The following is a 22156-nucleotide window of genomic DNA, read 5'->3' on the forward strand; positions in this document are numbered from 1 at the left end:
ATGGCGGACACCGAGTACGATACGTCCGTCCACGTCGTCGACTATATAGTGGTAATTGTCACATTACTGGCTATATTTCTACTGGGATTATGGGTAAGTAAAACGGGCAAGTATTAAGATGATTCAAAGGTTAATTATAGTATGAATGATCGTAAATACCTGAATCTGACATAGTTGCTTACTACAAGTGTATGCTACGGTTTATACAGCGTTCTTTGGAACTGTTAATACTCTCCTAAAATAAGACGCTGTATCACGACGTTGGTGTATGCGTAACGGCACAACATACATACATACATGGATTTCATTGTTAAAAATTCACACACGAAGACGTTTGTTTATATGAAGTTTTGCATTAAGTTTTGAAACATAGTAAGTGAAGTACACTGTATATCGTTATAACATTATGATATTGCACAGATCTCCATTACATACGAACTTCCCTCCAACTTAGCGACTTATCAAAAATGGATTCCAAAAAAAGAAAAGAAATACCGATATGTTAATATTATTATTGACATTTCAAGGTAGTTCGATCAGATTCGATGACGAATGAACATGATAACTTTATGTACTATCTATTGAAGATAACAAATGTCATTAATTGACAAGATAATAATAAGAAAAATTCGAAAATACCTTCTGATAAATAACCAGTCTGTTCCTATTCTGTTTTATAAAATATACATGACAATTCTCATTTGAAATTTTCAACTATAAACGAGCATTACAGAACTGTAATGTAAACAGTTTTTTTTTTATCAAAGTCCAACTCCTTGCGATTGCTCTACAGGTTTATTCATTTATGACCCTCTCATTACCGGTAATCTGAATATATATTCTACATTATGCATAATATCACGTGGTCCCAAGTTCAGAGAAACCCCAATATATCAACTGGAATCACAGTTTAAAAATTACTATGAACTCCGTTGAAGAATATGCCAGGCAATGTAATGTACAAGGGCAGGTGGGGATAGACACATTGTAAGAGTGGACAAAGGCAATAAAATTGAAGTGTGCTATTGACGTGAGACAGATGTGTCAACAGACGACCAAAGTCCCTATTTAAAGCGGGAGGATCGTCACCTGCGCACGCGCGGGAATTGAGTCCCAAGCGACGATAACAACACACGCTAAAAACGCAAAGGCTCATGGGTAGACGCTTGTTTGTAGACAATGGCACGCTTTGGCCATCTGGCGCATGCGCAGATGACGATTCCCGCCTTAAAAATTCCTGATAAACTCAATTTCCTGTCAAAGTTTTGTGGAAGATTTTCTGTTGTGTGTGCAGAAAAAAAGCTTTTAACAATTCAGTATTTGTTGTAAGTCATATTATCACGAGTGCCTTATTAAAGAACTTAGGTTTACTGGGAATAATAATTCTACCTACAAACAACAGCAAAAATGAAATTTATATCAATCATAAATCATTTATGACATGGACTAACATTCCTATCAACAAAGAAACAAATGACTTTCCTCGATTGTGTAGTATAACAATAGTAACATACAAAGCAAGATATAGATAATGAGGAGTCACCTATCACCTTAAAATCTATTTTGTCTACTATAAAAACAAAATATAGAGAAAATTTGATTAAAAACTTTCTAAAGACGAGATTTTATTTACACAAGAGAAAATTAATATGCAGATTAGCTACCTAATGTACATGCACGTGACCCTTAATCTAAAGGTGTCAAAATTGACCATTTTTGAGATTTTGCTTACACAGGATGAAATGAGGTAATTAAAATGCAAATTACCTACTTAATATGCACGGATATGAGCCCAAAACAGATCTGCGCATGATTCTAAGGCACCTATATACCAAATTTTATGAGAATCTCCTGAGAAATGTTTTTGAAATTTTGCATACACAGGCTGAAATTTGCTTAGCACCAAAAATGACAAACCTTAATATTCAGACCTAATGGGTTTGTAATCTTTGACTTGTGAATTTCTCTATATTATATTCAACGGTCTATAATTGGGTACCTTATTTTATTATTCACGATACCCAGTACAGTTCGTTTTGAACAGTCTTACATACAAACAATCACAAATAAAGTTATTCTGTTATTACTGTAAAAATGGCATTTACATTATGTTTTATTGCAGTCATCAAGACGAGCAAACCGTAGCAACACACAGGGATATTTTTTGGCTGGCAGAACCATGAGCTGGTGGCTGGTAGGTACACGATCATGCTCTTACGTATGCAATGTACCCTTACACCATTCTTATTCATGCTACCAATATGGGTTTTACACTCATTATTTGGGTGTATTAATATTTCCTGTGTTTCGACCGGGTTTTATTCCCGTTTTTTTTAGCAAACCGTACACACGTCAATTTCGTCTGGAAAATAAAGTTCATAAAACATTACTGAAAATATGAGGATTTTGCTGGTGCGAACAAATCAGGTAGTTTTTTTTTTTTTTTTTTTGCGTTGCGTGCTATATCATGAAGTGAAATATACCCCATGAATGCGGCGTTAGTTCAGAGTAACTACCGGGAATGCAACATAGACTAAACTAGTAATTCACACAGAGACTACACCAAATATATTGTATCATAGCCCTCATTTATTATTTGTATTCCAGTGATTCCGTTTAATAACGAATATGATGTACTTTCATTATCAGGTTGGCTTATCTCTGTATGTGAGTAACATCGGGAGTGGTACTTTTATCGGCGTGTCGGGCTCAGCATCGGTGGAAGGCATCGCGGTAGTCTTCTATGAATTCTCGGTAAGGTCGCCCTCGTGTCCAATGTTGTTGATGATGCATTCGAGACTAGATGCATCTAAAACCATATAGATTAGAGTGTATGACGTAATTTTAATTACCACACATCGGCCATTACATTAAACACTCATTGCAAGTTGTATTATCTCTAAGACAATATGAAAGCCTGAGAATCCGTTGTCAAACGTCAATTTTCTGTTCACCGTAAGATCACGCGTTATGCGAACTTAAAAACAAGACAAACACACACCATAGTGACGAAGAGACGTCAAAACATCACGTGGGATTCGATAAACATTTTGGGGGTATTTTCACGCTTATTGTTGTGCTATACACATTTGATGTTAATTAATTAGGTATTTTTAGGTGATTGGAAGGAACCGTACTTGCGATTTTCATTAGAAAAGCGCATTGGGTTGTGGGCAAATCAATGTTTAGCAACACAAATGTCGCACATGCGCAGCGCGACGACCACCGCCCTTGAAGATATAGAAAACAATTGAATTCAAAATCAAATCGTTCGGTCCGCGCAAGAATAGTTTTAAAAAGCACAATAGCGAAATTGGTCGTCAGTCAATCCCTTTGACAAACATCGCTATGACGTATGATATATAGGATGTCACAGTAGCATGCTAAGAATTTTTTACAAAATATCACAGACCAATGTTTAACTCGTTTTTCCCCTTGTTGCTAAATCAAAGCACCCGCGCATGCCTCAGATGGCCATAGCATGTCATTGTTTACAAACATGCGTCTACGTGTATTGTTATCGTCGTTTGGGACTCGATTCCCATGCGTATTTATGATGAGGGCCATATGCCAAATTAGGTGGTCTAGGATGTTCTTCCAAACGTAGTTTCTGGCGACACTCCCGAATCTCCTCCGCCTTTCTCGTGGCACTATGCACAATGTGGCTAACATCATTCTATTAACATTGCAGGGTACCAGTTGTGCGGCTCTACTAGGGTTTGTGTTTGTACCCGTCTACATTGCGTCCGGTGTAAGTATAAGAACAAAGCACGTGCTGGTTTTCTATATACAATATATGGGAATGCCGCTGTTGTGTATAGAATACAACACAAACAGTTCAATACAATACAACATCTACAAATCAGAAAATAAAAGTGCCGTCAACGTCAACGTCAGACTGACGAATCTCTGTGACTGTGTACGTTTTATGATTCGTGTAGTGTATTTGTCAAGATCACTGTGGTGTATATATGGTTTCCAGGGTGTATCTATCATGGTGTAAAACATTTATATCACCGTGTATATATTTTATTACAGTGTTATACGATGCCGGATTATTTACAGAAACGATATGGTGGTCAACGCATACGTGCGTATGTAGCGGTGACGCAACTACTTCTAATGATGTTTTGCTACATTGCGGTAAGCTTCTTATGCCCCCCCACCCCACTCAAGCGTACCTATAGAGTCAGGATCTATGGGTACGTCCACTCGAGAGTTGTATATTGCTATTCCGTCTATCTATTAAAATCGTCTAACACTTCAACAGGAACACATCCCTCATGAAGTTAGTGGTCAAGCGTTTGAAATCACTGGGTGGGGGCTAAGAGTGTTTTTTCCGTGATATATTGTCTGTACTTTTTTTTTTATTTTTCTTGAATTTTGCCGCCAAAAATTCTTTCTGTATCACCCTGCGTGCATTTTTTCTTTTGATGTTGATCTTGCAATTTTTTTTTCAACAAATGTTCCAGCCACCCCGCCATGATTCCAAAATGGCCTACAGCTTATAGATATAATGTATTTAGCAGCGGGAACGTTTCTAAGTAAAATCTCCCATAGACACAGTTTGTAAATTAGAAACATTTCATTTGCTCTGCAGGGTGAAATGTATGCGGGAGCGTTAATTATTCAGGTGACCCTTGGATGGAATGTGTACGCGTCGGTAATAGCATTGTTGGTGCTTACAGCAATCTACACCGTAGCAGGTGAGTAACGTGGGTCCATGAGTAACGTGGGTCCATGAGTAACGTGGGTCCATGTTCTACAGTTATAAGTTCATTGAGATTTTTACGATTCTGAATGATACTTACTTTCTGAAGAGTTGAATAACATGCCTTAGACCGGAAATGCCCGTCGAGATCTCGTTGAGAACGAGAGAGCCACGAGAGTTAGTTTGCACCTCAAGTCGTGTGACACTGTTTTGGTTACATAGGTTACGGAAACAGTGAACGCTATGACAGGAGAACATGGAAAACTATTTTAGGAAAAAAAAGCCCCGTGGATCACTCGATCCACAATACCCAAAACTTTGGAAGTACTCTCAGAGTGTAACTTTAATGCATACTTCGTTGGTAGATTTAAGTTCACATATATCTGAGAGTGACTTTGCCTCTCAATAAAACGGAGTATTTGACATTTCGCCCAGGGCCCCCGGTAATTTACCATCTTGTACCGCATTCCCCAAGGTTAGCTGGACAAGTGGCGCCCTCTAGAGATGCGGTCGCAACCCCGTGATTTTCACTTGCAAGTGATTTAATGTGCAATGTCGCTTTCAGTGTCAACATTTCGAAATTGGCAGTAACAAATAACACTAACGACACAGGAAATGTTTCATTAAAATAAAAGTGGGGAAAAAAGATCCATTGGCGCTATAGAAGAACTATAATGTAGTTGATTCGAATGTTTGTTGATTTTCGATAATGGCATATCAATGAACGAATCGAGTAATGTAACTGCACATAATCCTAATTTACTAACAAACTAAAATTAATAAATTAATTCAAAAACAAAAGGAAATTAACTAGTTGACCGGGGGTCACTAGTAAAAACTTACCTAGGACTGAGAAAGCGAGGGGCTCTAAAAATTGTGTTTCAAAATAGGCAAGAGTCTCTTTTTACATTTTCAATGGTAAAAAGATTATTTTTTGACATTTGTCAGGATCTAAAAGTGTCGTATTTTTCTGTATTCATGTAAAGTGTGGCATGTGGCAACGATAGGCTCAATCATCTCAATTTCTGAAGCACAACAACAATCTTTAAACCACTTCAAGTGTGTTCCTGAAAATGTATTTCGCGGGGTATAGGTTATTGATATCACGGACCCTGATTTACAAGTTGGTGCCTCACTTACCCTTATATAAATAATAGAGGTGACTTGCACCGAATTGTGATTCGTCGTAAATTAAATAATAAAACGTTATTTGAGGGTCGATATTTGTATACACTATCGATGAATTCAATACCCATTTTACCCACAATGCCTTTAATAATTACTCCGTAGGCGGACTAACGGCTGTGATGCACACAGATGCTCTTATGGCTGCCATTATACTCGTTGGGGCATTTATTCTGATGGTTATCAGTAAGTAATAACAAGTTATTTGCATGTCAATTATAGCATTAGCATAACGCGTGCGTAGTGTTATATTAATGTTCGATTTCACATGCAAAGAAAATCTACAGAGTCACAAACATCGCGATGCTTGCTAGGTTCTTTGCATATATTAAAGCTGAGGGTCGTCACCTGCGCAAGCGCGGGAATTGAGTCCCAAGCGACGATAATAACACACGCTAAAAACGCTAAGGCTCATGGATAGACACTTGTTTGTAAACAATGACACGCTATGGCCATCTGACGCATGTGCAGATGACGACTCCCCCGCTTTAACCTCCGAGTGTTTATTATTGCACGATGACCAAAGTAATATTGACTTGTAGGTATAATGTGCCACGTTATTGACCTATGTGCCGGTTATTCACAGGTTACGCAGAAATGGGAAGTTATTACATCTTTGAAAGTCTGTACATGGACGCCATTCCCCATACGACGTTAGAGGGCAATACATCATGTGGAATCCCGGGACCGGAAACATGGCATATTATACGTCCCGTTGATTCTTCAATGCCATGGCCAGGAGTCATTTTTGGTATCCACATTTTAAGTATGTATTACTTCTGTGCTAATCAGGTAAGACATGTTTTGCAGGATAGCGAGCTAAACCCTGATTCTTAGATATCAAATGTTTAATTATGACGCCCAGAAAATAGTTTTGAATTTTAAACTTCCCAATACGGTTCTCTTTATAATGTATGGCATGTGCATTCTAATATTATTGGAATACACGTGCGAACTATCCTCCTAACACGCTTTATTATAACATTTACTCGTCTCCAGTTTTACTCTTACATTTCTAAGCTTTCAAATGAAATTTTTTCTTGAAGATTCATGGCTGACATGCAAACACTTTGTTGTGCCTAATTTGTCAGGTATTGGTCCAGCGAGCTCTGGCTGCAAAGAACATCAGTCACGCCAAAGCAGGTTCTATTTTGTTGGGATATCTGAAAATGCTACCCATGTTTTTAATGGTATACCCAGGGATGATCAGCAGAATTCTCCATACAGGTATGGTTGCTGCGCATGCATGGTCTCGAGTTGAAATTGGTCTCCCTATGTTCTTTCGTTTTGAGTGTAAAGTAAAATGTAGTATTGCATCGTACATTTGCACCAACACAGTACTTCCCATGTGTACAGAGTCTCGAGGGATGTGAGATTTCGACGCATGGAGCCGGGAATAGCCACTTGTGGCGCTGTATACAATCGAAACCTATTGAGGCTTGCCTACGCTCATTCAGACTTGAGTCTAAAGGAAAAAAAAAACAGTTGTTAAACTTGGTGACCAATTTAGTATGTTATAAAGCGTGTACAGTCTTCAAATTACCACAATAGATAGGGTGGGGTCGAGACAGAATATACGTGATTCAGGCGTTTCAAATAATATTCATGAGTTATGTCTACGTCATAACCTCGTCAAAGGTCATTAGCATATTGTGTACGCAGTGTGCATGCTTCGGTCCCTTTTCCCGTATTTCACAACCAATGCGTCATCACAGTGAGGTCAATTGAAATTTATTTTTTATGTAAGTGATGTTCATCATCGTCAATGAGGTTTGTCAAACAAACTAATCATTGATGGTGCTGAACACAGTCAACTGGCGCATACGTGATAATAAAATAAATACGATATTTACTATTTGGGGGCCGCCATCTTGAATGCAGCATAAAACTAAATAAGAAAAAAGTTGTGAAACGCGTTTTTCAGATTCCTACAAATCAGGACAAAAATACCAATCTTTCTCAAAAATGCGATCCGTTGGGGTTATATTAAACCAACCAATAACAAAATTCGGCCGAATTTGGCGTTTTTGTGTGGAAAAATCCCTTGCATACGAACACCTAATTACACGAAGAACATAGAACACTTTCCTGGGGTATTTGAAACCGAAATTTTCATCTGACTGTAAGGCCGTCGCTGATTGGCTGCTGAGCTGGAATGTAATTTTTTGGTTACAATGATGGTAACAACACACGCCAAAACTCAAAGGCTCATGGGTAGACACATGACCATCTAACACATGCGCAGGTGACGACATTGTAATGTACCTAATTTTATATAATCTATATGCATATAGTAGTGAAACAATATATCTGCAATTTTTTACAAGTGGAGACAACGGTTTCACAGAGTGTTCTATGCATGGTGATGTGTAATACACGTGTTTTTCTTTCTATGTATAGACATCATCGCCTGTGTTGATCCGGACGTTTGTTACGAAGCATGTGGCAGCTACAACGGCTGTTCTGATGTCGCCTATCCATATCTTATTTTGACGTTGATGCCAACATGTAAGTTCAAACTTGTTTTATGCCATTTGAGAATTGTTGTAAGTTGCTGTCTTTTTTTTTTTACAGATGGTTAGTGTAGTGTGGTGAGATATGCGTCTACTTGCAGCGCTTTTACTCAGCTGTGGATTCATAGCTATTTTTGTGCTGTCCTTTTGTATTTCTAATGTCATTTTAGTCATTTCTGATATATTTGGTATTCTTAAAATTGTTATTTTTGGATTTTATCGACACAGAAGAACTATGGTTCCCCCCACAGACTTGTGTAACACAAACGTGCGACGCCAAATGGCAAAGGATATGAACCCACAGCTAGTTTTACGTCATAAGTATATTATATAATGTAATTTTTATTAAGCTCAATGCACATACTCATTTGAATACACAACTACACTACACTAAACGATGGTCATCGTGTCGTCGCGCCGCATCGGAATGGGTCCATGCGGCGTATACAATACTCGCAATAAGCCGAAAATTCAAGCGCGCTGTACGACCGCGACGCTTTGCGTTTATCGCCACGCATGTTGCAATGTTTTTCATTCTCTCGTAGTTTTGAAAGGTTTAATGCTTGCCGCCATGTTGGCTGGGGTGATGAGCTCTTTTACATCGATATTCAATAGTGCGAGTAGTATATTTACCATCGACATTTGGAAGACGATGAGACCGAAATGTAGCAACAAAGAAGAAATGATTGTTGGCAGGTAATTTAAAGTTGTAATACAATATTTGTCTTTGCATTTCTACTACTTTTCCAGGGATGAGAAAACCATGAATATATTACAGGGCGGGTAGTCGTCGCGCCACGCATGCGCGAGATATATGAGTGTCATATAAAATCAAATTAAAGATGGCGGCTTTGGCTGTTGCGCAGATCAACGATTGCAAACTATGGAAAGCCACAGCTATCTTAAGTCGTACAATATCATATTGTGTAGTGCATTTACCATGTCATGCGGTGCATTTATCATGTTATGTAGTGCATTTACCTTGTTGTGTAGTGCATTTACCATGTCATGCGGTGCATTTATCATGTTATGTAGTGCATTTACCTTGTTGTGTAGTGCATTTACCATGTTATGTAGTGCATTTACCATGTTATGTAGTGCATTTACCATGTTGTGTAGTGCATTTACCATGTTAGGTAGTGCATTTATCATGTTGTGTAGTGCATTTACGATGTTGTGTAGTGCATTTACCATGTTATGTAGTGCATTTATCATGTTGTGTAGTGCATTTATTATGTTGTGTAGTGCATTTACCATGTTATGTAGTGCATTTATCATGTTGTGTAGTGCATTTACCATGTTGTGTAGTGCATTTATCATGTTGTGTAGTGCATTTACCATGTTATATAGTGCATTTGCGATGTTGTGTAGTGCATTTATCATGTTATGTAGTGCATTTATCATGTTGTGTAGTGCATTTATCATGTTGTGTAGTGCATTTACTATGTTATGTAGTGCATTTATCATGTTGTGTAGTGCATTTACCATGTTAGGTAGTGCATTTATCATGTTGTGTAGTGCATTTACGATGTTGTGTAGTGCATTTACCATGTTATGTAGTGCATTTATCATGTTGTGTAGTGCATTTATTATGTTGTGTAGTGCATTTACCATGTTATGTAGTGCATTTATCATGTTGTGTAGTGCATTTACCATGTTGTGTAGTGCATTTATCATGTTGTGTAGTGCATTTACCATGTTATATAGTGCATTTGCGATGTTGTGTAGTGCATTTATCATGTTATGTAGTGCATTTATCATGTTGTGTAGTGCATTTATCATGTTGTGTAGTGCATTTACTATGTTATGTAGTGCATTTATCATGTTGTGTAGTGCATTCATCATGTTGTGTAGTGCATTTATCATGTTGTGTAGTGCATTTACGATGTTGTGTAGTGCATTTACTATGTTATGTAGTGAATTCACTATGTTATGTAGTGCATTTACCATGTTATGTAGTGCATTGACCATGTTATGTAGTGCATTTATCATGTTATGTAGTGCATTTATCATGTTGTGTAGTGCATTTACTATGTTATGTAGTGCATTTATCATGTTATGTAGTGCATTTATCATGTTATGTAGTGCATTTATCATGTTGTGTAGTGCATTCATCATGTTGTGTAGTGCATTCATCATGTTGTGTAGTGCATTTATCATGTTGTGTAGTGCTTTCATCATGTTGTGTAGTGCATTTACGATGTTGTGTAGTGCATTTACTATGTTATGTAGTGAATTCACTATATTATGTAGTGCATTTACCATGTTATGTAGTGCATTTATCATGTTATGTAGTGCATTTACCACGTTATGTAGTGCATCTATCAATTACGGAATTGACATTTACAACACCGCACTCGATAAAATTAAATCGTATTAATTATAAACAAATTTAATTTGGGGTTACCTGTGGTTGCTGTTACTGTATATTTGTATAAACACTTATAAATGCAGTTGTATAGATTCGATACCACACCCTATGTAGGAAACTGATCGGTGGGCTCTCAAATCAACAAATCAATGCGATGTCACATTCAAAGTTTATGTCGTTTGTCGGATGGGTTCCAACCGCTATGTTGAGTTTCTAAATATTTTTTTAAAAAATAACTACAAACAACTTTTTGTTAATCTGAAATGAGTGTAAAATAATGAGAATATATCTGATCGATATCTTGTGTTTTTGTTTTTTCTCTGCGTGAACTCTATATTTATTTTAGTAAACAAGACACTTCGCGGTGGGCGACTTTCGCGGGCAGTAATATTTACGAAAATGTTTCACTGTTCACTATTTTATAAACTGGCTTGGCAATTCCCACCACCAATTAGGCAATCTCACAGCATTTCGGCTACTTTCCCACCAAATCCAAAATCACTCGATAATTTTGTTTACTTTACATTTGTACTATGATTACGTTTAAAGTTTTGATAATATTAATGCATGCATGTACACTCACAAAAATACCCCCAGGATAAGGGAATTTAGTATATAGCCTTGACAAGAAAGCATTTTCCTTGTCTTAATATTGCATTTTTTTCGTTCTGTGTAACTTCATGTCGAAATCCTAATGACATTTTAAGTTCAGCTCACAACTGTGAACTTATCCATAGAGGCTGCAAACTGCAATTTTTTATATATGCATATTGTATTTACTGACATATACTTATTCTGTATTTACATTTGCCATGAGTTCCACAGTATATTTTTCTCACTGGCGTGGCTACAGTGACTGTGTAGTGTTTTTTTGTTTTTTGTTTTGTCGATTGTTGTTAGTTGTTTTGTTTTGTGTTCCTGGAATTTTGTACAAATCAACAACGGTTACATAGGTATAGTATTTCCACTTTGCAGTATATCGTAGACAGTACTTGTATACTTTGTTCTCCAGCATAAATATCGGATTGTTCGGAAGCATGAGATTGTAATGTAAACTATGTCTCGGCCAGTTTACTTACTTGTTGTCAGTGTCTGACTAGTATATAAACAAATACAACCAAGTAAACGTCAGAATATCAAAAGAAAAGAAACCCAAAAATCAATTGCCCAAAAATCAATGAGGGACGGTGCCCATGCCATGCGCAGAACCAAAACATCAGCCGTCGGCGTCCATAGCAGCGATATGATTTTACACATCGAAATTGAGAATCGCAAGTGTAGACATATTGCATAGAAATGAGCACTAAATACATCTATCCCGGCCAGTAATCAAATCATCAATCTTCATGAGTGATGTAACTGTTATTTCCATCCATTCCGCTGAACAGGAAGTCTATTCTGGACTAGTACCATTATTGCCATTTTTTGAAGAGTAGAGAACCATTTATACAGGGGACGCTCCAGTAAGAAATGTTAAAATTGCCCGATTGCCCGATATCAAAATCCTGTATTGAAACAGCACATATTCTGTATTCACTAAAACAACGTTGTTATGTCTCTTGACTTACAACGAACTTGATACAAAACAAAAAGTCCGATCCAAACAACCTGCGTCCTTGAAAATGGAGTCTCATCGCCCTTGCGTTTCCGAGCGAAAATGCGTCCACAAACGACCGATTTTCGCAAAATCTTCTATAATTGTTAGATAATATCATTAATTCAGTCAAGCGGTTAAATAGGTTATTTATTACAGACATTCGGGAACCAAAATTGACGATGTAAATCACTTCGGCGACGAAAAATCGGCGATAATAGCCAAGGGGTGAGGGACTGAATTTCAAAAACATATTTTATATATAGGATTTATAAACATCAACAAAATAAACAAGAGACTGTATGCAAGTCTAAATCATATCGTAAAAATGCATACTATCCGCCATGTTATGCTGTGATTTCATCTTGTTGTGATGTCCTTTCGTCTTGTTGGGTGGTGCGTTTGTCATGTTGTCTTGTGGTACACTGTGTTATGATGTCCATTCGTCTCGTTATGTGGTGCATTCACCATGTTGTGCTGTGAGTCGTAAAATGAAATACGGCAATGAAAATTTTGCGACGCCGTAATACGGTTCTTACGCATGACATCATAATTCTCTCACTTCGCGCGGTCCTTTGCAGCAAACATCGTAAAATCAAGTATGAGCTGGAATTGGATACAGTACTGCAAAATTTCCAGGCAGAAAACAATAGATCCACAAATTATGGAAGGCCAAGTGTTGCAATATTCATTAAAAATATTTATGTGCAAAACTTTGTATTCATATTTTTGAATTACATATTTATATTTGTAAAACCTTTATTTATATTCTTAAAACCGTCATTTGTATTTGTAAAACTTCCATTTGTATTTATAAAATCTCCATTTGTATTTGTGATTCATCTATTTGTATTTGTAAAAAAAAAATGTGATAAGTGAGCATAGAGGGCGCTATGTATACAATACAAATGTATATTTGTATTGGTGAAACTTCCATTTATATTAGTCAACCTCTATTTGCGTTAGTTGCATCATGTTTATATGCGCCGAGTGAACGCAGAGGGCACTCTTTGTCATTGACTTCGATTCAACAGATAGATTGTAACAACAGCATGGCGGCAATTATATATCCATCAATGGCCCCATTAGTCACTATTCTCCATCGTATTAAAGCCCGGGATTAAAGCATGGTGGCCATCAATGTGCCATAAACAATTTGGACCAGGTACAGAATAAATCCTACGTTGTGCCACTAAACCCCATCGAAGAGCAGAATTGGCAGGATCAATTCTGTGCAAAGCTGATCTTACTCTATGACGCTGCACTGCTAAGCCCCTTGATTTTAAATGTCCCAGCATCATAACAACACCAGTATGTGGATGATTGTGATAAATTTCAGCGACAATTTCATCAAGACGACCATCACTCAAAGTAGTATACCGTGTAAACTCTACACCGGCTCGGCAGATATTCCGCCACAGTGTTGTTCTGTTTACAAGTAACATCGCTGAAATAATTGTATATGTAAAACCAGCTGATAAAAGAAACTCTACCTGTTCCAAATCTATATAAACCCTGGGACGTCCAGGCGAGTTTGATTTAATTAACTGCCGTTCCCCAATCAGTGCTGGTATTGTACATCGTTGGGTTGATTAATGCAGAAGACGTTCATTCCAGATGTCTTTTAAGTATCGTAAACAGTAGACGAGAGTGTCAATGCGTGAATGCAAATTAGTGTTATCGATACCACTGTCATATATAAACAAAACTGTTCTCAAACATCGATTTAGACGTTCAATAACATACCGCACAAACACAACGTCCTCATTCTCAAAATGATAGTCGCATAAATTCAGTAAATCGGCAATATGATTAAAGAAAGCGATCCATGCATCTGCGGTCAGTGTCTCGTGATCTTCTGCCGTCTTTATTACAAGCAGTAGTAGCGCCCCCACGCTTACAAGACACAACTAAGTGAATGGCGATTTTACAAGTACAAATGAAAGTTTTACGAATAGAAATGGGCATTTTACAAACACAAATGGAGATTTTGTTAGAAATGAAAAAAAAGCAGTTTCACGAATACAAATAGAGATTTCACGAATACAAATAGAGATTTCACTTACACAAACAGAGATTTTACGAATACAAATGTAGGTTTTATGAACACAAATAAAAATTTCCAGTAGAAATAGAAAATGTAATTTCACGAATACAAATAGAGATTTCACGAATACAAATAGATATTTCAAGAATACAAATAGAGATTTCAAGAATATAAATAAAGGTTTTATGAATACAAATATGTAATTCATAAATATAAATTTAAATTCTCGCACATAAATATTTTTAATGAATATTGCAACACTTGGCCTTCCATAATAAATAGTATCTGGCATGGCTGACCACAGGGAGCCGGCCAGGAACTATAATCAACTGTACACAGTACCTATGAGCGGGGCGGGGGCGGTATCGGCTGGTATCTAGTGTAAGAAATAGACAAGGGATGAAGGGTCCAGTGAGTCCATATTTTTTAAACTCGAAAAACAGACGGAAAGAATAAAAAATAAAATCTATAAAAAATACGAGCTTGAACAATATTAGTTGCTCTTTCAAATTTCGCCAAAGACTTATTTTACCGATATCACTAGAATAAATCAAGAAAACTACAAAAATTGAATCCATTTACGAACAATTAACGGTTACACAGAAAGCACGCACAGGTGGCGTGGCCTGTTCAGGATTTTTCAAGAACCAATCACAAGACTGGTTACGAACCAGTTGAGCGGAGCTAACCAAGTCGTAAACTCGGCGTGGTTCGTAAGCACGCCTCCAACTGTGCCGCGCTTTCGGGGAAATGCAATCTGACAATGCTGTTCAGTGATTCGTTAAAGTCCATGAATGAATCCCAATCATCTGTTAATACTGCAAAAAATATTTTTAGTTTTCAAATCTAAACAGATCTCTGTTCCTGTAACTGATTCTAAAGTTTGATTTTCAATGAAAATAGTATTTTTAATTCAATTGAAAGGAAACTACTATTAAATCATGGAAGTCTGTACAGGCCAAATAATAGACTGATTAAAGTACAGATTTCTTCACAATTATATGATTTAAATTTATTTTTAGCAATTTTTAAAATGGTAGCCTGGTTACAAACTAATTCACACTGGACTAAACTGGAAATAGCCTCATAGGAATCACACTGACGAATATTTAATATATTGAACATTCCATACACAATTCCATATGCCGCATTCCTCAAAACTAATTTATAGGTCATTCCATTATTGGGGCAAAATTCTTTGCTAATTGATGAAGCTGCTCAGTAAACCTGTCATGTGATAAATACACGACACAACAAGGTAAATGCACTACACAACAAGGTAAATGCACTACACAACAAGGTAAATGCACTACATAACAAGGTAAATGCACTACACAACAAGGTAAATGCACTACACAACAAGGTAAATGCACTACATAACATGGTAAATGCACTACACAACAAGGTAAATGCACTACACAACAAGGTAAATGCACTACATAACAAGGTAAATGCACTACATAACATGGTAAATGCACTACATAACAAGGTAAATGCACTACATAACAAGGTAAATGCACCACACAACATGGTAAATGCACTACACAACAAGGTAAATGCACTACATAACAAGGTAAATGCACTACACAACATGGTAAATGCACTACACAACAAGGTAAATGCACTACACAAGGTAAATGCACTACACAACAAGGTAAATGCACTACACAACAAGGTAAATGCACTACACAACAAGGTAAATGCACTACACAACAAGGTAAATGCACTACATAACATGGTAAATGCACTACATAACATGGTAAATGCACTACACAACAAGGTAAATGCACTACACAACATGGTAAATGCACTACATAACATGGTAAATGCACTACACAACAAGGTAAATGCACTACACAACAAGGTAAATGCACTACACAACAAGGTAAATGCACTACACAACAAGGTAAATGCACTACACAACAAGGTAAATGCACTACACAACAAGGTAAATGCACTACACAACATGGTAAATGCACTACATAACATGGTAAATGCACTACATAACATGGTAAATGCACTACATAACATGGTAAATGCATTACACAACATGGTAAATGCACTACACAACAAGGCAAATGCACCACACAACATGGTAAATGCACTACACAACAAGGTAAATGCACTACACAACAAGGTAAATGCACTACATAACATGCTAAATGCACTACACAACAAGGTAAATGCACTACACAACATGGTAAATGCACTACACAACATGGTAAATGCTCTACATGACATAATATGTCACGACTTAAGATAGCTGTGGCTTTCCATAGCAAACCATGCTTTAATTATGTTGATTGGAAGGTATGGCATGAGTCACCGGCGTTAACTAGTGTGAGTCGCGCCCAGGCCAAACCTCATACTTGTTATTTCCATTAGAAGAGCGCATTGGATTGTGGGAAAATCAATGTTTATCAACACAAAATGTCGCACATGCGCGGTGTGACGACTGTCGCCCTTTCAAGTATTTCGATTTTGTATATAGGTTAATTAAAATGTCAAACAATTCGGAAAGTCGCTTGTGATTGTGACATGACAACCATATCATCTGCATTTGTAGTTCAATTTGGGAGTCCTTCTTTGATTCGCCCAAACATGAATAGTCCTAAGACTAGCCCTGAGTACAGTCCTGTAGGTTGGCCTCCTTCCGTTGATCATGTGGGGGCCGAATGATCAACGGAAGGAGGCCAACCTACAGGACTGTACTCAGGGCTATCCTAAGACGTGCTAAAGTGCTCGAAGCGACGACGATAACGACAACTAACAGATGATACATCGGTGTACCTACAATGGGTTTTCACTATAAATACATGATTAAAACCATAATATTTTATTTCTTGCACAGAGTGTTCACTATAATCCTCGTCTGCCTCAGTATATTTTGGCTGCCCCTCATCGAAGCCTTCGGCGCTGGTCAACTTTTCGTTTACCTTCAGTCCATTGCGTCATACCTATCACCGCCGCTGCTGGCTGCATTCATTCTAGCCATCGGATGGGAACGTGCCAACGAACCAGTGAGTATAAACACAGCTGACTACAACGTGCAGTAACCGACAGCTTGAAGTTTATGACATCATACTGTAACGCCCTCAAGTTTCATCACTTTGTTTACTTCGTTTTAGAGTGTTCTCGACCTTATTCTTTTGCGGTTTATGCGTTTTTTTCAACTTGTCGATTCTTTGCAATATACAAAACATTAAATTATAACATTATATCTGCGAGATATTCAAATAAACAAGTTAGACGAGTCATCTATACACCAATGGCAATATTTCACGTACGAAGTCCGCAAATATTCCAATCAGGTGCCGATTATTAAAAACGTGACCGAACTGATAAAATTACAGTAAGTTGTTGTATTATATATATAATATGTGTATATTTAACAAGTGGAAATTACGAACAGTCGGCAATTGCGAACAACGTCATTATTTTATCAAAGGACACGAACGACGGAGGGGTTATTATCAGCCAGTCACTGCGCGTGCGTGCAGAATACATCGTTGTTGATGGAGTGTGGATAGACAGATAATATTAATAAAGCAAATAATTTGTCAAGGATTCGATTCAGTATGTTAGATAATCTCTAATATCGAAATATCAGGTGAGCGCATGACAAGAATCGAATGAACAGCGAATATGGCATGTCCACGTGGAGGGAGGGGCGGGTGTATTTTGTCTTGTCCTTGTAGCTAGTGACTGATAACGACACCGTAGGAATGTGAATTGCCCTTGACGTATAAAAATGTCGCTTTACCCTGGGACTCGTAGCATCGTACCGGTACATACATGTACATATTGTAATGTATTGTAATTGTACACATTGTAATGCATTTACCACACCATCCATGACGTACCTGGGAGCAATCATGATGACGTCATGATAATTCCCAGAACCAATGATATTATATTTATAGTTGACTACCAGTAAAACTAATGATCAGATTTCATTTCCTTTTACAATCTGATTTTATTTTATTCTGTTTTTAAAACCCAGATACATAGAACTCGCACTAAATATAGGTCAATTATCTGTGAACATTGCGACGTATGAGTCATTCGGTACTGATCTCTGTGGTAGAAAGGTCACACCAATTTCAAAATGGCGCTCGGTTACATGTAGGGGAAAATGTTTATCAAGAATTATTAGAAAAATGATGAATACAATTTATGTTTGAATGAAAGTGTGATTTGAATGAATTCAAACAAAATATGTTTGAAAATGTTTATTTCTACATTTTTGACACTTTTAACTCAAAGTATTTTTACTTTACGTTATAGGGTACATTCTGGGCGTCAATGATTGGACTTGTTCTTGGAGTAGCTCGTTTGATAGCTGACTTCATTTTTCCGTCACCTGGTTGTGACGAGGAAGATACCCGACCACCAGTGATAGCAAACTTTCACTATTTACATTATGCGATATTTCTGTTTCTCGTGGTGTTTATTTTCATTATTATTTTCAGTTTACTCACCAAACCACAACCCAAAGATGAGGTAAGTGATGTATTATATTCTCATTCACGTGGTGAAGGTTGACATGGTTTATCGATAGAACAAAAATGCAAATGGCCGCCGCTATGTCAATGAGTGACAGCCACGTGACTTGTTGTTCTCTTCACATGGTAACAGTGATGTAATGACCGACACGACTATAGCTACGTGGAATAAGAAAGGGAGTCCTCACCAAGTGTCGTGATCATGTCTTCGTGAATTTCTTTGGTAGTCATCGCCTTTTTATAGAGATACTTGATCACAGCACGAGCTTCTGTCTGGTCCATTTTGAGATTTTCGTCTCACCTGCTGATTTTAAATGGGCACCGCGTGCTAATTAATGAATACCTAAATTTTCATTTCTATAGGTAATGACTTAAAACATTATAGTATTAAGCTATACCCCAGAATAAGGTAGCGAGGCCGAGAACTTATTGATCACCCCTCTTAGTTGAAGGCATGGGCGATTACGTAAATTTTGAATTCGAGGGAGAGGGATCGATTCACATTTGTTGTTGCTAGAAATACAATCTTCCCCTATGAGATGGTATTGTATTTGCCACTGTGTGTATTGTGTTTTAGCCTATGAACATTTAAGTGTGCTAATCGCTACAGATGTGTTCGCCCTTGATCATTTCCCAGAATGCAACACGACACAGAGTGCAAACATTTGAAAGTCGTACGTGTTCGTATTCGGAATATAGAGAATCGAGGAGGGTAAGGGGAGAGGGAAAGGGGCTTTTTGACAATTTGAAGAATTAATATTGCAGCTCATTGGCTTAACATGGTGGACCAGACATCGTGCCGCAGAAAGAATTGCAAAAGAGGAAGCACAGGCAGCCAGTAAAAAAGAAAATTTCGGTGATGCCTCAAAGGAGGACTTGTCTTTGGAGCCATCAAAATTCATCGATAATGAAACACTCGAGAGGAAAGAAGACGACGTCGAAGAATACAGGATCGGTTCAGATGATGACATTTCTCAAGGAGAAAACGATAACAATAGTTTGGAAGGTATGTACGAGTTTCCGATACTCATTCACAATTATATGTCGTATAATTGTACGTGTTACATTATGCAAATAGAAGTACATCGTAAGTAACAATGATTGGATGGCATTAACAATGTTGATATTGGTAGATGTCTGTGAATAATAATAATAAAAGAAATTATCTAATTGAACATCTTTCACATCATCTACATAAGTGTATCACTAGAAGGCGCGACTTAGTGAAAAAGACCTACTTATATTATACCAACTTTTATTGCTTCAGAAGCGATGCAAACAAGCTGTTGTACCACTGTCAAGCGAGGCTTAGGGAGCTGGTGCTGTGGTGCCACTGAGATTTCAGACGAAGCACAGATCGCAGAGGAACGCGAACACGACATCGAAGTTATGACGCTATCGGAAGATCCGAAGTGGAAGAAAATTATCGAAGTTAACTGCGCCATTATGTTGGTTGTTGGGGCGTTTGTTTGGGGATTTTACGCATAGAGTTTTGAAATCTAGTCTTGTCATTCTATTGCATTGGCATACCAACGCAATTATAAGACTAGGAATAGCAATGAAACGTCACAAAGGCCATGTTTATATAATTGTATAATTACAACAACCATATTATTAACTAACAACTACAATAATTACATAAAATAATGAAGTATTAAAAGCATGCATATTTCAATGTTAAACTCACAGTCCATATAAAGAGAGCCAAATTATAATGCTAGTGTTCGGTAGAAGAGTGTAGAATTGAATTAGATACTGAATGAATTGAACAGACTGCCCAGAAGTATTTCCACGCGTACAGTATATTCACTCCACCGCATCTGACTAAACACAATTGTTAACGACGACGGTGGTATTAAAAGATGTGAACCAGGGTATAAAATATATATTACTTAATGGGAAGTTGTTGTGACTTATAAATCTACTTTTTGAGCTTTACGACCAACCAGAATGCTTCATTGTAGGGTTTTATATACACCAGAAGTTTCACTAATAACTATGAATTTAAATGAAAAATTGGTATTTAGAAAGTTACTATAAATAAAAGTACAGCTTTCTGCCCTTCACTGTAGTACTTAATCTACGTGGAATTCGATGTCGGTCATTGGCTTTCGGGGTTTCTATCTAAAACCCAATTCACAAATGCATTCAAGTTTGAATGTCTGACACCAACTCAAAATGTGTATATTTATGCATGATTGGAGTTGAATATTTTGAGTCACATAGTGCACCTCGTATTCTAGCTCTATGAATTCCCTCCGCGACAAGCAATTATATTCCAGTCTCCACAAGTACTCGCGTACTCGGACTGTACCCTATGCTTAAACTATATAATGTGGAATTACCAAATATAATAACCTAGATCAATATACTAGTGGCCGTATACAAACCTAATATTTGTTGAATTCTTCGATATTATATATATATAGATATATACATATTGCTAATAACATAAATAATAGTTCTATATTATTGTTAATCTAACGTTTGTCGCATTTGGCATATTATTCTTACACACGTTAATTGTATGATAATTTGTTTCCTGAGTGAGCACGTTTGTTATTACCCAAGTCAGTCCTATTATTACTATACTATACTTTATTGTTGTTTTTTCTCAGTTGTTGACATTCATTCTGCCACTAACGATTAATTTTATCTGCCTATGTTCCACGCTCTAAAGTCTTACATAGTTAAGGTTATTATCACGTTTACCACTATAATTATAAATATGTTCTGGTAATGAGCAGAACTCCCAGATCCTGATCCTGTGAAGAAAAGAAAGAAAGCAAAGTGATGTGTATGATAATTGGCGTGATACATTTCACACTTAAGCGCACGCCTGCTTCTAGACTAGCGGACAAGCTAGTAGCGTACAAGCAGTATCTGCAAAGCAACACTACTGTCATCGATCGGAGATAAACCCGGATAAACGGGAAAGAACGTCTTGGACCCCCGATTTTAATATTATTTGTATGTCCTATTGGGGCACATGAATATGCTCTCCCTCCCTCAGAAAAAAATGTGAACATTCTTGATAATACTAGTAGATTATTTGTGAACACACACATCATAGTTGATTTTCAATTTACCACGAGATCTTGCGCATTGCGTATTTCGAATGTTTCGATTTTGATTTTTGTTGTAGATCAATTTCGAGGAAATATGACGTTAAGATAACCTTGCTTCCTAAAAATTGGCCATCATCGAATGTGCATGGCACATTATTAAGT

General features: G+C 37.2%; 2 protein-coding genes across 2 annotated transcripts in view; one reads left to right on the top strand and one right to left on the bottom strand.

Annotated features, from left to right (window-relative positions):
- Positions 1-20997, top strand: LOC100373422 (sodium/glucose cotransporter 4-like). Its single transcript, XM_085498257.1, has 15 exons — positions 1-93; positions 2123-2194; positions 2650-2754; positions 3692-3751; positions 4039-4143; positions 4601-4706; positions 6002-6082; positions 6483-6688; positions 6988-7123; positions 8297-8404; positions 8955-9105; positions 17273-17441; positions 18709-18924; positions 19692-19932; positions 20194-20997. The coding sequence occupies exons 1-15, from the start codon at positions 1-3 to the stop codon at positions 20412-20414; spliced, it is 2070 nt and encodes a 689-aa protein (XP_085354383.1). The 3' UTR covers positions 20415-20997.
- Positions 20503-22156, bottom strand: part of LOC144355816 (putative defense protein Hdd11) — a 9679-nt gene continuing 8025 nt past the window's right edge. Inside the window, exon 4 of the mRNA XM_078010829.2 lies at positions 20503-21691. Within this exon, the coding sequence (XP_077866955.1) occupies positions 21609-21691 (83 nt within the window). The 3' untranslated portion in view covers positions 20503-21608. The remainder of the gene's footprint in view (positions 21692-22156) is intronic.

This window comes from Saccoglossus kowalevskii, chromosome 4, assembly GCF_978046115.1.
Source record: "Saccoglossus kowalevskii chromosome 4, keSacKowa6.1, whole genome shotgun sequence".
Taxonomy (NCBI): domain Eukaryota; kingdom Metazoa; phylum Hemichordata; class Enteropneusta; family Harrimaniidae; genus Saccoglossus; species Saccoglossus kowalevskii.